At 34.7% G+C, this 16088-nt stretch overlaps 1 protein-coding gene across 3 annotated transcripts; it reads left to right on the top strand.

Annotated features, from left to right (window-relative positions):
• The first annotated feature begins 2359 nt into the window (after positions 1 to 2359).
• On the top strand, positions 2360 to 11384 carry LOC135581471 (autophagy-related protein 9-like). 3 transcript variants are annotated; one of them, XM_065144900.1, is made up of 10 exons: positions 2360 to 2528; positions 4398 to 5029; positions 5107 to 5427; positions 6454 to 6676; positions 8044 to 8223; positions 8307 to 8513; positions 9147 to 9224; positions 9306 to 9376; positions 9472 to 9582; positions 10211 to 11384. In XM_065144900.1, the coding sequence occupies exons 2-10, from the start codon at positions 4452 to 4454 to the stop codon at positions 11076 to 11078; spliced, it is 2637 nt and encodes an 878-aa protein (XP_065000972.1). In that variant the 5' UTR covers positions 2360 to 2528; positions 4398 to 4451; the 3' UTR covers positions 11079 to 11384. The 3 variants fall into 3 exon arrangements, with proteins under 3 accessions (XP_065000972.1, XP_065000974.1, XP_065000973.1); XM_065144902.1 differs by having other exon boundaries at positions 6586 to 6676; XM_065144901.1 differs by lacking the exon at positions 2360 to 2528 and adding an exon at positions 2551 to 2673.
• Positions 11385 to 16088: the final 4704 nt, after the last annotated feature.

Here is a 16088-nt window from a genome sequence, read left to right on the forward strand (position 1 = left end):
GTCTATATCATGTGTTAAGAGAGTTATTATAAAATAGGATTGTTCCATACAGATAATGATAATGGCATAAAGTAGGTTAAATCCGATGAACTTATTAATCAAAGGACACCATAAAAAATTAGCAATAAGGGAAGGAATCCATTAGGAAATAAACTTATTATAACTTTATCCTCATTCAACCAAGATCCTTGAAATCATAATTAATGATCCTAAAATATAAAATATTAAAGGAGGTTTGAAAATCGAGTTCTACCTAAATTAAGATATCGAGATCATTTATGATCCAAACTAATCTTAATTATAATTATGATCTTAAGTCATCTAATATATTATTGGAATGAAGTTTGTCTCTGCATTCTAAAAGATCCTCTGATATCCTAAGGAAATAGAAAAAAATCTAGTATTCCCATCAGATTTGGATTTGATTTATAAAGTATCATAAACTCACTAACATGTAAATTCTAAAATACCTCTCTATTTCTTTTGGGATATTATATTTAACCTCTGTATAGAAGTATCATGTGACCAACTTCATAGATTATAAAGCTTTTCTATGTTTCTTTCTTTCTTATGCAATGTATTAGGTTTTAGCTTATGAATTGCATCTTGATTTAGTTAATTGAAAACGACCTCTATCTATGAGAAAACATATTATTATGAGGTCTTTTGGGATATAAGATTTAGCCTTTATGAAAAAAATTATATTCATAGGGACGCTAAAGAAAATATTCAATTCAAAAAATGTATAGATCTATCTTTATTATGCATTATACAAGATTTGAGTTCATGAGTTGGATCTTGATTTGATCAATTCATTCTAAAGATGAATCAAATTAAAGAAGAGGTTTAACTTTTTACTAAGACATGATATTTTCTCTTTATACTTAAAAATATAAAAATAATTATCTTTGGGGCAATATTCCAAAAAATTATCCTCTTTTTGGGGTTTTTTTTTTTTTTTAAGAGAGACTAAATTTTCAGCTTTTCGTTCACTAAATTATAAATATATCATTGATTTGATAAATAGCCATCTATCCCATTTTCGCTCTCTTTTCTTACGGATCGGAACATAGGATGTACCAATCCATCAAATTAAACCAGTTCACAATTATAATATTATAATGTTTTGATGATAATGCTAAAACCACTATAACTCAGCACAAAAATATTATCATTGAATTGTTTAAATGATTTATAAGTTTTTTAATACTTTATATAAGGATAAACAAGGATACATATTTTTTAAAAAAATATTTTTCAGTATATTTTTCTCTATTATAATATTTTTGAAAATATACCAAAAAATTGTATCCATGTTGAAAAACACTATCACTCATGTAGAAGTCAAATTATTTGAATATTTATTTCTTTTAAGTGAAGAAGCATACCTATTTGAAACCAGTAAGGTTCATAAATACTTTCTTAATATGTAACTGTTGTTTCTCTATAATCATATTATAAAACACTATAACAGAAGAAAAAAGACAAAAAAACAAAAGTATATTTCTTGGTTTACATTGACTTGTATATAATTATAGTATTTATGAATATGATTATAGTGTTTTTGATATATTTTCAAAGGTAACATAAGCCAAATGGACTTAAAATATATTATAAAAATATTTATCAACCATGTTCCGTTTTCAAATAGTTTTAGTTCTCATTTTCAAAAAATATAATTCAAATGATTTGACTTCTACTTGTGTTACAGTATTTTTCAACCTAGTCAATATTTTTTAAACATTATAACAGATAAAAAATATTTAAAATAATTATGAACTCTGTTTATATATTCTTATAAAAATAATTAAAAACAACTTATGATTTCTATATATATCAATAAAAAAATTTCAGCTGCAATGTTTTCAAAAAAAAAAAAAATCAAGAAAATACATTAATTGAGAATCGATCTCAGTTGATCGTATCTACCGATCGTTTGAAAAAGAAGAAAAAAAGAAAAATCGATCTGACTATCAAATCAAGAATGTATTTAAAATTAGAAAAAAAATACTGCTAGAATAATCCTTCAGAAAAATACCAACAGGAGAGCACCCTAATTTTGTGGATCCAATCACAATCGGACTGATACAGTTAGAATTTCGGGTGCGGATCCTAAAATTTTGAATCCGATAAGGTGTTCGTACTCGACTGATACTGTTAAAATTTCTGGTACGGATGCTAAAACAGGAACCAAGTCCCTGTTTGGGCCCCACCAGAGGGCCCATTGTAGGCCCAGGTTGTCTCCCCAATCATAGGACGGGTAGATATTCGCTATGGAATACAAAAAAAGTAAAGTTTTACGGTTGATTGAGCACAATTCCAATTACTTCCCTGCAGACTATATTAAAGCCCCCGTAATCGATTCTGTTGCGCGTCCAAGCTTTCTCGACTTCCTTTTCCACCCCCCCGGTCGGAGTCCCAATTTCCTCTCCGCCTCCATCTCCCAATCTCCACCGATCTACCTACGGGCACGGCTGCTCTCCTCCGCGACCGGTAGACTGCCTATCGCCGCCGCCTCCATTCCCTAGGTAAACCTCCTTATCCTTCTCGCATCGTTCGTTCTTCTCTTTTCGATCGTTGCCCTCCGTTTGTCTGCTGCCAAACCTCACCCCCATTTCTTCTTCTCGTCATCGCTGTCGCTGCCGCTGCTGATTTCCGATCGCCATCGTCGTGGTACACCTTTTTCTTCATTTGTGTATTGTATACTCCCCCCAAATTGAGGTTTTCCATAGTTCTTGATTCGTGTTTATTAATGTGAGTATCGCTGCAAGAGGAACCAAAAACCCTAATTAATTTGTCTGTATTTGGTATCTACCTGGAGGATTCTTCTCGACTGTTGCTTCGATGTGAGTGGAGAGTTAAAAGTCTTAGAGTTGTCTATGCTTAATGTCAGCGAGTTGAAGTTCTGGAATCGTTTGGTTGTCTTATTCGGGATTGAGAAGACAGACAGCTACGCGATCAAGCATATCTTAGTTGACAGAGATACAAATCCCAATCTAGATTGGTTGTGTGGTGTATATAGCCTGTGACACTGGCTTATACTTGTATGTAAATATGGATAGATGACTTAAAATAATATACAAAGTTTTCGATCACAACATTTGCAGGTATTTTCAAATGGTCTTGAAAATATTGAGCCAAAAAGCTTTTAATTCATGAAGTTTTCTCTCGTTTTTTGGGCTTTAAAGAAGTATTGAAACTTAAAGACCAATATCATGAAGAAGTAATTAGAAAAAAAAAAACTGATCTGTTATAGGAATAACAGTGTGCAATAAACAAGAAAGGTCCAAAAACAGGAAAAGTACAATCAACATTTAGTGTGACTGAGAACTTCACACCTTGTGAGAATGGTATTCTCAGGGCAACAATCGGCACCCATCCTCATGATAGAATGTTGTCCAACACCATTATGACTTCTACTTGCTATGTTTAAAACATGGAGTAGCAAGATGATTGTTTATAATTTTAGGTGTGATAAGGATAGAGTTGTAGAACTCATCGAGGAAAGTAGTGTAAACAGTAAGAGGAAGAATGATTTAAATGAAAGCATGGAGAAAACAACAATCAGGTCAGTTGCTCCTCTAGAAACAAAGTTATGCTTCTTAGAATATTTATATATATTTATGCTTTTTTCTCATTGTCGTGTTGATGTTTAAAGGAGGGATCATACATGATCTTGGAGGCCCTGAGAAACCCCATTTAGATTAAATGCTGATACATAATACTAACTAAAATACACCTGATCCATAGCTAATCAGCCTTCCCAAATGACTAATTGAGAAACACCATAAACTTCTAAGAAAAATAAAAAAAAGACTGAATGTTAGTTAGTAATTCTAATTTAATCTAATTATAACAAACAAGACTTGACTTTACTCAAATATAGATTGCCTCACATGTTATGTTGTGTGGTACTTTTTGTATGAAACTATTGATACAGAGATGCCATTGTATTATTTAAGAATGTAATTACATGTTATTTTTTGCTTTCTTTGGTGAGATTATATTCTCTTCAAGTGGCATAACTTTGGTGTAGAAACTAAACTATATGGAATCTTTGGGTCTGAATTTCTGGAACCAAAATGCATTTAGGCTTATCAGTGTACTGTTGCTATCCATGATATCTTTAATACACATTAAAATGAATGCTGTATCTATTTACTGAAGGTAGCAATTCTTTTTTTCTTTCACGTCATACATAATGATGTTTGCTTGTTCTTTTCGTCGACTTCTGGGTCCAGTAAATTTCCTGTTTCTCCCTCATACAGATATATACGTCGGAGATCTTTCTTTTTTCCTTCTCCATCTTTAGTTTTTATATTATCTCCATCTGAACACTTTGTTGATTACCTATGTAAGATGCTTCTTACCCATAAGTACTTTCTTCTGCCTTTCAGATGCTCATATTGTGGCATGGACTGGAAAGTTTTGCTTGTGCTGGGTATACGTGAATGATGTTCAGTTCACGTAAGGGTTTAATTGCTGCTGACAGATGGAAAGGGCAACAGAGAAGTGATTTACCACTTACCACTAAATTGCTCAGTGATGTACCACCTGAGATAGAGTTGTCTGACTATGGAAAACTACCGGATTCTGGAACTGAGAGCCCGACTGGACTTCTCGATGGTGAAAACTTAAGGGCAGAAACAATTGTTGATCTAGATATATTTTTTAGAAGGCTTTATAGTTATTACTGTGAGAAGGGTCTTTGGTGCATCATCACCAAGTGGACAGTTGAAATTTTAAATGTGATTTTCATGGTACTTTTTATTGCCTTTTTCTTACTTTATGTTGATTGGGATGCCTTACGCAAAGCAAAGTGTGGGATAGAAGCAGTTGAGTCAGGGCAAAAGCCTTGTGACCTTGCGAAGGAAGTTGTTAAGCATCAACCATTAGTTCCATTTACAGTTACTAAAGCAATTATCATTGCATCCATGGTTATATTGACCTTATATGCACTGCTGAAATTTTTGAAGTTCTTCACGCAACTTAAAAGTACTGTCATGATTCGCCACTTCTATTATAACCGGTACTTTGCAACTCTCTTGATAGACTTAAATTTTTGAACCATGGTAAAAATTACTAAAGGCATCTCTTTCTTTTCAGCCTTAACATTACAGACCGCGAAATTCAAACAACACCTTGGCCTCAAGTTCTTGAAAAAGTTGTTCAACTACAGAAATCACAACAACTATGTGTGGTCAAGGAGCTTTCTGCACACGATGTGGTAATGCGGATAATGCGCAAGGAGAATTATTTGATTGCGATGCTTAATAAAGGTATCCTAGCATTTCCAATTTCCTCATGGGTCCCTGGTGCCGGTCCGGCTGTCAAATCTAGGACAACAGGAAGGAAAAACCATTTGATACTGCCAAAAACTCTCGAATGGACTTTGAATTGGTGCATATTTGAAAGCATGTTTGACAGGTAGTTGTTATTTTGTATGTTTTAGCTAGCTGTACTTTAAACCTCAAGGAGTTTCTTGGGGGTTCACTAAGAATTTCTTGAATTTGAGAAAATGCATATATGTGATCACCTCCTTTCTATTTCCTGAGAACCATGACTGTGATAAGTATACTGTAAGTAGCTAAAACCAAGCCAGCATCATACAGGTTGAAGAACCATATTGATTGAGAAACCAATTAGCAAAAGAGTTTACCTTTGTTTCTGTTTCTTTTTAGGGTTTGGTATACCAGTATGACATTCAGAGGATAGAGATGGAGATTTTAGTTCCTAAGGGCATAGACGTTGGCATGATTAGAAAAGACTGCAGATTTATTCAACTGAATTTAGATCATTCCTCTTCCATTTATGTGCGGGGAGTTGCCCTCACAGAAACACCTAGTTTCTGCAGCAAAATGAAGTTTTTGTTTGTTTTAGCTTAAATTATGAATTCAATATTCTTCCAGATCATTGTACTTGTCTCTTATATGTGTCAGTCATTTATCTTTGGCTGTTTTCCCCTGTGATTTTCTTCAACAGAACTCCATTTTTCGACTCTCCATATGTGTTTATTTTATGGTAGGACCATTCTTTGTTATGTATGAGCTATGCTATTCAAACACGGAATGGTTATGAAGTTTAGTGCGATCGCAGCAGTTAGTTTGGTTCATTAGAACTATAGCTTCCAAAAACTGATAATTTGGTCCACTTTATGTTATATTACAATAGGATAATCTACCAAATTTATGATTCTATGGTAGGGTAGTTAATGCCGGAGAGAACATCACTTGTCTTTAAGTAGTTATTTCATAAAAAAAAACATCCAAATGCTCTTTCTAGGCAGATTTTACGAGTGATTTGCTGCCAATAATCTTGAGTTATCTACATGAATATAATTATTTATAAGCACAGGTCTTTTGCATGTAACGTTTTGTTATCTAAATAGAAAATGCTGATGGTTTTTTCTCTTTTTATAACATATAATTATGTCTTTTTTTTTTGTATTTGCAGCAATTTTTGTCTTCAGAGGGATTTCCTAAATAACCCTTCATCTTTAAGAAAAAGACTCATTTATGTTGGGATTGGGTTGTTTCTCATATCACCATGCCTTGTGATCTTTATGTTGGTTTACCTCTTTTTAAGGCATGCTGAACAGTTCTACCATCATCCAAGTGCAGCCTCATCTCGTAGATGGTCTAATTTGTCAAAATGGATTTTCAGGGAGTTCAATGAGGTACTAATATACTGGCAGCCGAAGATTTTTTTTTTCTTTTCATGTATTTTATTCATGGCTTATTTGAACTTAGTTTCTACAAGAATACTCAACAATTGTTTGTAATGTTACAACTTATAACACCTCGCATTGTGCTATGATAATTTTCATCTTAAAGATTCTAGGTTATGGAAATTGCATTTTTACAACATCCAACAACAGATAACCATTTTTGAAACCTCTGTGAGGAAATCTTCAGCTTTGTCAAACCTTAGATGCTTGGAACTTTAATAAGTGAGCTAATTGGCATAGTTTTCAAGTGGGTTTGGAGGACATTAGTTCTGGCTGCAATGGTGTTGTTGGTTGATCATCAGAACATTATGTGTTGGACTACTGAGCAAAGCCAGCACTTAGAATGGCACACCTAGTTAAAATTTTAAAAGAATTCTTCAAAGAATAAAAAAATTGAATGAAATTTTTGTTTGGATTGTGAGTATGAGGGTAGCGCTGATCACAGGGGTGGTAAGGATGCACTTAATGCAGGAGAGTCTAAGGCTGGAGACATGATAGACACAACCATATTTTTTGCAGTTAAACAATCTAGTCTTTTTGGTTCTTTATTTATTTCTTAATTCATAGGTTTTCTCTGGTTGGCATCTGATTGTGACGGTCAGCTTGACTTGTCACAGTTTATGGCATTTGCATCGATACACACAGCGTCAGCGAGGGGGCTGACACATTCTAATTCTTATTGCACATGGATTGAAGCCTAAAATGTTGGGTAGGTCAGTTATGACACAGATTTAGAAGGTTTCAACTTTCAAGTTTGACAATTCTACAACTTGGTATATGCATGACTTTGATGCACTTCGCTCAAACAAAAGTCTTCCCCTAACTACAAGGCCAGTTTTGTGTGAAGAACACCTTTTCTTTCTAGAGTGTTGAGATCTTAGAGTCAAGGAATAAAAGCAACTAACTCTCCAAGCATGGATGTATAATGAAGCATGAGGATAAAATCTTGGAAGTGCATAATCCAGAGTGAGGATGAAAGCTTTTGGCAAGAATATCAAACAATAAGATACTAGCATGCTTCTTGCCTTTGTTTTGATAATCTTGTTGTTCCAAATCCTACTATGGATCTTTTGTATTAGGAACTGGAAAGTATATCCTAGTACAAAGCAATTGTACTGATATTTCCCTCTACATAATCTCCTATAAGGAGCTTGAAGACAAAATGATTATCATGCTAAAATGGAACATCAAGAAATTAATTTGCATGACACGGTAAAGTCAAAATATAAGTTCATTACTCATTTATCATTTGATTGCTGCAATGACAGTTGCAGATCATTACTCAATTTGGTATTTTTATATTTCCTAAATTTCAGGTGGATCATTTGTTTATACATCGGTTAAACAACAGTGTCGTACCTGCGTCAAATTATCTAAAGCAATTTCCATCGCCTCTGATCACCATAATAGCCAAGTTCGTGTCTTTTGTTTCCGGAGGCTTCGCTGCAATTCTAATTATATTTGCAATCTTGGATGAATCCCTGCTAGAGGGTCAGGTATGTTATTTATCCTGTCAACTTTTCTGTAGGTTAATGTGTGAACATAATGTTTGACTTTTATGCTTGAATTTGTTCATTAGATATTTGGTCGCAACTTATTTTGGTATGCTGCTGTTTTTGGAACTGTGACTGCCATAAGTCGAGTTGCTGTGACAGATGAACTTCAAGTGCTTGATCCAGAAGGTGCAATGTCTCTCGTCATTCAACAGACACATTATATGCCAAAAAGGTGGTGTGGTAGAGAAAACAGTGATTCCGTCCGAACAGAATTTGAGACCCTGTTTCAGGTGATGTTAGTTGTACACTGTTGTTCTTTCAGTTCTATTATTGATTAAACACCTTTTTACCGGTGAAGAATTTGTTCATGATATAGTTTGAGGAATCTTCTGAGGGGCATATGAATTTGATGGTGCTCCATTTACTAGCCCTTCGCTTAGCCCTTTAAAGTTTTGGTGGATTATTAATAGTTAGTTTACAAGTAGATGTTGTGTTATCCTAATGAAGAAAACTTTCTTAGCACTTGGACAACTAGACGCAATGTGTTAAATTTTCTAATTTAGTTTGGAATGATGGAAGGAATCTCTGATGCTCTTATTTGTTTTTTTCCCACTCCACCGTTTAAATAAGTACATGGAACATTGTCTTAACTCATAAGACTAATTGAGGTTTAGATTTCACTGAATCTGTTTAATACTTATGGTGCTCTATTGCTTTATTTTTCCACTTTCTGAACTATATTTTAATGTGATCATGTTTCAATGTTTTTCATGAATATTTTAATGGGACCATTTAATGGGATCATGTTTTAATGCTTTTAATGAAAATTTAGTGGCATCATAAATCCCATTGAAAATATCAACTGCTGCAAGTTGGTCATAAAGGAATTGAAAATTTTGCTTATTTGTTCCGTTTTAGTGCAGTATACAGGAATGATGCTACTGGAAGAGATGGCCTCAATATTTGTTACACCTTACTTGCTAATATTTGTTGTGCCAAGGGTAAAATTAGTTTCTGCTCTAAAAACTTGCCTTGTTAAGGTCATATGTAAATCTAGTAAATGTGTTTCTACTGATTCACAGCATGTTGATGATATTTTACGATTCATTTCAAACTTTACGGTGTATGTTGATGGTGTTGGCGATGTTTGCAGGTTAGTGTTTGTACTGTGTTCTTTTTTTTCCCATCAAAATCAATTCTTCTTGATCATCATACATGTTTGCTGGTTCTACTATTTTTCAAATGTAGCTTTAGTTTGTTCGACTTTCAAAGCCATGGAAATAGGAAGCATGGTTCTCCGTTTGACACAGAAAGATATAAGTGGAGTTCCCAGGGAAAATTGGAGAAATCATTTTTAAGGTATTTTTTCCTTAATAGTTAAGATTTTCTTTTCAAGACGTTTTCCGCATGAAACTCTGTTAGTTGATTAAGCTTGTATGAACCTTTTTCCCAATGTGAAGGTTCAGCCTTTCGTCTTTACCTTCTCTTAATAGTGAATAATCTTGGGTAGTTATTTACCCTGTTACACAAATGATTTGATGAAAAGCTAATAAATATTTGTATTGTTTCATTTTGCAAAAATCCTCTGTGTTTTTGGGGTTTCTTTTGAATTATTTGGTTTTCGGGAGCTATTCTCTATTGGAAAGAGTAATAAATTGATGGCCATGGTTTGTTAGATGCATTTGTTAGATCTATAATGAATTGATGGCTATCTGTATGGAAATTACTCGATAATTATTTAGTTAAGGAGAGAATGAAACAATAATCTTTTGTGCATTGCTAATATATCATGTGATCAACCTGTCAAAGTGCAAATTACACCAATCCGGTGATAAACTGTTATAACATTTTGCTTATTACTGAAGCTATATGTAGAGTGTTGTATGGATCTCTTATTTTAGTAGTTATTTGTAGTGTGTTGTATGGATGACTACTATATTGTGCATCTCATTCCTGTACCCAAACTTGATTCTTATTCTTTCTGCAGCTTCCAGAGCACCTACCCATGCTGGGAACCCAGTAGACATGGTCAACAGTTCCTATCTGGTCTCCGCAAATTCAGAGAAAAACAGATGCATCCTCAAACCGTTCAGGAGAACCCATCAACTCATACATCACACTTAAAATCTAAATTGAAAGACCAAACTGAACTGACCAAGAGATTCTTCTCAGGGGATGAACAGCACGGCAACCAGGGCATTTCTCCTACTGATCATAAACTTGGTTCTTTATGGGCAATAAGTCCTAGTCAAAAGACTCACCCATATATCTGGGATTGGTACTACACAGATTTCCAGCTAAACCGAGATGTTAATCCAAATAATGCAATAACCCTGCCGACAGAAGAGATGTGCCCACCATTGAATAAACAGCTAACTGAAGCTGAAGATGATGAAAATTGGTGTCCTCAGTTCTCAGATAGACATCATAGTCAGTTAGAGGGCTCCTCATCCAGGAATGATGCCATTCAACACCAGAGTCCAGAGCACCATGATATTGGCCGTTGGTGGGACCGTCATCCTGGCCCTTCATCGTTTGTGCCACAGGCAAGCTTTTTGGAACCCCCTTGCTATGGTCAGCAAAATTTCGATTTTCACAGTGATAATACAGTTTGGAGAAGTGAGGCGCAAGTTGTGAATGGTGTCGAGGATAATAGTGTGCAGAAAAACCTGCACAACATGTCCAGAACAACGGACATGGATGATTCTGGTACAGACGATGATGCATTCAATCTTCATTTTACATATGACAATGACAAATCTTTTATTGGCAAGACCAGTTATACTCCTAACAGTGTTCCATCAATAACCATTCCGGTGACAATAATACCGAGCAGCAAAGATCCTGTGTGGTAACCAATAATGATGTCTAACCATTAGTTTGGGATCAGTAGGCTGAATATAGAGACAATTTATCTGATGTGGTAAATGGTTAGAATGTGATTCTTTTGTTGTGTGTGTGTGTGTGTATATATATATATATATATGTGTATGTATATATATATATATATATATATATGTGTATGTATATATATATGAAGTCCGGACATTATAATACGCTTTGATACAGTGCAATTATTAAAGTACTGTGTCATGGGATTGTTTATATCACTCAATTAAAATGGCTTACATTGTCATCACTTAAGATGGTTTTCTGTGTTACATTTACCAGCTTTTTCATTGCCGATTCGTTTCTTCAAGCTGGTGATAATTCTGTGCGACAATGGATCCTGGGTTGAACTTTGCGATATCTCATATTGGCATTGATGGACTTGAAATCTACAGAATTGTGTAACATGACATGGAGGGAACCTGTCTTCCCTCGCTACAATTGAGCTGGTGCAGTCCTTATTGAAATCTCTTTCTTCATAGTAGTTTCTCTCAGTTGGGTTGTTGACATGGTTGCAGATTGTTTACGTTGTTGGCTGCCTATTTTCTAACCAGAGTTAAAGTTGGATGCCTATTTGTTGGAACTATGAAAGAAAACACTAAATTTTCCTCCCTCCTCTTAAAGGGATTTTTAGCTACTCATTGGAAGGGGAGGGGTCTTTCCTTCCCTTCATATTATTATTATTAAGAGAAAAGCTCCAACCAAATCTACAAGTAGTAAATCTAATACCATTTCTATACCAAGTGTTAGGAAAAGCTACATTGGTATAAACTGCATTATTGTAGCTAAACAGCCTCCACAACTTCATTATTGTGAACGCATCGACACATGGATGGAAGTTTTGTGTAAATCCAATCATCAACATTAGTCTAATAATTTATAAGAACTCGAAACCTCGCAGCTCTCTATTCTTTCACCACAGTAAAATAATCACATTGGCGCAATGGAGCTTATGATGAACTTCACCAAGATCTTGAGATCTAAGATTGATCCTGAAGTTTCTGGAATACCCATTTTTCTTTGTCAAGCCTCGTCTTAGTGATATGGAGAAAACTAATGGAAATAGTTATAGAGGTATAGTGGTTGCTCATACTAGGAAAAACAAGATAAAAAATGCTCTTAATCCTTCAAAAGATGATTGGGACCATTTGCTCATCCCACCCTACTAAAAGTATAACATTTACATGAGACTATAATAGTTCATCATAGTTATACATCACTTGCTTAAAATCCTAAAAGCCAGAGCTTGTAGCTCTCCCATATCAACGTCTGCTTCCCTTGTGCCTACTTTGTGTGGACATCTCATGCGCTGTCAGAATAGATTGAGCACTGCAATCAAGGGAGCTCTGTGGAGAGATGGATTCCTCACAGGGCATTTGCTAGGGAAGCGGATTAGAGTATTCATAATTTTGCCATGTGTTCCCTGGCGAGTGTCAGTGAACCATGCTGTGAGCTAGTTGTGCCTTGGCTTGCATCAACCGCGACTGCAGCCTTGCAACCCGTAGCATCGACACAAAAGCCATTGATTACTGACTGGTGGATTCACATTTTGCATGAAGTATTTGGTGAGAGGAGAAGAATGACACCTTAGATGCTAATAAGCCTTTGAATCTAGAAAGGATTAAAAGATTTTTTATTTATTTATGCAAGATATACAATAAGCCTCGGTCTTGAATTGAGTTAACTCAAGAGAAAAATTTTTTATTAATTTTTATATAATAAAAAAATTAATTTTTTTTCTTAGATAAAATAATAAATCATGTTAAATCTTGTACCAACTTTTAGATATATTTGATCTCCCAATTTATCCTTTGGTTTCGAATTTTTTCATCTCTCTCCAACATATGATCATCATTTGAATCATTTAATTCAAACATAAAAATAAAAGAGTCGTTGTTAAAGGTTTATAACATTATAGATTTTGTGTCAACCATCTCTCCCCGTCAACCAACGGAGTTCTTCAAAGCTACAAGACATTGGTCAGCTTCTAGAACAACCATGAAACTGGTCTAAATGATCCGTATTTGGATTCTCGAGAAAGCGTCGAGGAAGTAGGTCGGCTTTTGAAGTCAAAGAAACGCGTTGTTACCAACTGCAATAGCGCAACTATGTGGCCAACACAGCAGTATGCGATAGTCATGGCTGCATAGTCACGATCCGTCGCCGATAGAACGATAATAAATCTTATATGTATATGAAGATAAGTCAAAATGTTATCACATTCTTGGTGCTATACGTGGATGACATCCTAATCATTGGAAATGATATAGGAATACTCTATACAGTCAATACTTGATTATCTACGAAGGATTCGTTAACAACATGTTAAGAATGAAAATGAGCCTTATGTATACAAGAATATAAATGTGAGTGCTATAGCACCTTCTTGGTGCTATATGTGGATGACATTCTAATCATTGAGAATGATATAGGAATACTCTTTATGGTTAAGACTTGGTTATCTAGATACTTCTTCATTAATAACTTAAATGAAGCACCATATATTCTGAAGATTTGGATCTATAGAGTTATATCTAAGATGATGCTTCACTTGTCTCAATCAAAGTACATAGACACTATTATCAAAAGGTTTGACATGAAAAATTTTAAGAAAAGTGTCATACCAATGAAACATAACCCCAAAGCCTCATGTAGAAGAGCAGACATAAATAGGATACCCTATGCATCAATGATAGGATCTATCATATATACTATGTTATATACTAGGCGTGATGTAGCACATACTCTAAGTGTTACGAGCGGGTATCAGGTGGCATAGTGCATGTGAGGCGCAGCTCAGTGGTAGCTTTACGCCGTGACGAGTCCACTGACTCTGTCTACGGGTAGCCCTTTCCTACTCGAGTCCCCTCACCATGCCCAAATGCTAAGTCGGCTCTGATACCAAATATCACGACCTTGGCCTGATGGGCTAACTGGCCTATCAACTTCGTTTGGTCTAAACTACTTACCAAAATGCTTAAGCTGAAGTTGATAATAGTACACTCATCGGACGTTTATAAGCCAATCTTAATCTTGTCCACTTTCAATATGGGACTAATCAGGGATGTTACAATTATTATGATATATTTTTACTTTATATTAGATAATGAATATATTGTGATGTCCTTAGATCCGTGAAATGAGAATTGGATCATGATGAGATCATGATAATGAGACCAATTCGTCTTTAAACATAGACCTTGAATATTCCCGGTCATAGATTACTCGAGAGGTACATCGAGATAATCAGACATACTAGTGTGCTATATATCCATCCATATGATGGAGGCAGTTAGTCTCATAACTGCTTGTATGGGACACTAGGGATATTGTGCTAGTGCTCATTAGAGAATAAGTTCACTAAATGATTCGTTTATGGAATGTTGGATGGTTAATGATATCTCATCGTTAGACAACGACTCTGTAGTCCTAATTGGGTATTTGGTTCTTAGACTTTAGACACCAATGATACCTTATTTGAATGTTATGTTCTTTAATACCGAACTTATAGGTTTAAAAATTTTGGATCTAGTATAAACGATCATTATGAATGGTAGTCAACCTTGCGAAGTTAATTAGTATTAATAGAGGATCTTTTACTCTCGGTATCATAAGAGAAATATCTCGTGTGTTCTTACTCAAGTAAATCCTAGCTAAGGTTAATCAGATCATGATGAATCCGATAAACGTGAGACTCGGATTGAGAGAAAAGGAGTTCTACGAGAGAATCTAACAATAGCATGCCTAATATACGATCTTTGGGATATTAGATGAATGAGGGACTATATATATATGATAACTAAAGGCAAACATATTCAATTAATTAGATCCCTTTATATCATTTGAAATTATGACATAGTGGCTAGTACATCCATAGTCGATGAGTTGAGTAAATTATTATGAGAATAATAATTCACTGAGTCAGAAGGAGTTATGAGTAAGAAGAAATTTTGATAGGTGTAATTCATAGTCAGCTCGGTATTGGGCCTAAAGGGTCATACATATTTGGTGGATAACACGATGAATAGAGGATCAGATATGAGATATTTGATAAGCCCCTGTTTTAATATATCCTTAGGAGAGACCCAATAGAGCTTAGAATTATTATTAGATGTGAATCCAATATCCATTAAGCTAAGGATAATTGGATAGAGATTCAATACCCGAAAAGAATGATTCATTAGAGTTAGTTAAAGAAGATTCAATATGAATTGAGACTAAAAGAGTTATAGGCTATATCCCTATTACTATCAACCTCCTCATCTCCTCCCTTTTTCTTCCTCTGACTGCCCCCTCTCTAGTGTGAGAGGATAATAAGAGGGACTGATCCCTTCTTGTGTGCTACTACATGTTGGTGCACGATCATGAAGAAAGAATGTGTTGGCGAGGAGGTGCATCATCATTGCATCCATCATGTGGATCATCGCTAGAGAAGAGTTTGTGAAAATTCCTTCATCAACGGACTAGGATCTGTGATCTTAGGGGATATATGAGTTCACCTAGGTGAAAAAGTCTCAACCACTTTATGTAATTTTCAGTTTCACGAGTTTTACACTTCCGATCTTCGCATGACAATTCGATAAGACTATTTTAGGAAACCAATTTTTGTTTTTATTTTTCACTACACATGATACTCTCCGGTGTTTCCCAATAGTTTTAATAATTATTAAAATGTATCCCTAAATATATCTATACCAATAACATAAGTTATCTCAATTCTATCAACATTAAGTTGTTGGTGAGAATTTTTTTGGTTTCATGTAATAAACCAAGATCATTATTGCCAAACAAAATATTATCCATATATAAGATTAATATAATAAATTTGCTCTCACTAATCTTCAGATATAAATATTGATCAATAGTATTTTTTTTAATATAAAAGAAGTAATGATACCATAAGACTTTATATACCATTATCTAAAAGTTTGTTTATGGTCATAAATGGGTCTCATAAATTTGCATGCCAAATTATA

This window comes from Musa acuminata, chromosome BXJ3-4 (genome assembly GCF_036884655.1).
Source record: "Musa acuminata AAA Group cultivar baxijiao chromosome BXJ3-4, Cavendish_Baxijiao_AAA, whole genome shotgun sequence".
Classification (NCBI taxonomy): domain Eukaryota; kingdom Viridiplantae; phylum Streptophyta; class Magnoliopsida; order Zingiberales; family Musaceae; genus Musa; species Musa acuminata.

What these genes read in the sequence shown, in the direction of transcription:
- LOC135581471 (XM_065144900.1), top strand. Translation starts at nt 4,452, where the DNA reads ATGATGTTCAGTTCACGTAAGGGTTTAATTGCTGCTGACAGATGGAAA. An exon ending in TTTTCAGGGAGTTCAATGAG is followed by an intron (nt 6,677 to 8,043) that starts GTACTAATATAC and finishes CCTAAATTTCAG; the next exon opens with GTGGATCATTTGTTTATACA. An exon ending in AATTTGAGACCCTGTTTCAG is followed by an intron (nt 8,514 to 9,146) that starts GTGATGTTAGTT and finishes GTTTTAGTGCAG; the next exon opens with TATACAGGAATGATGCTACT.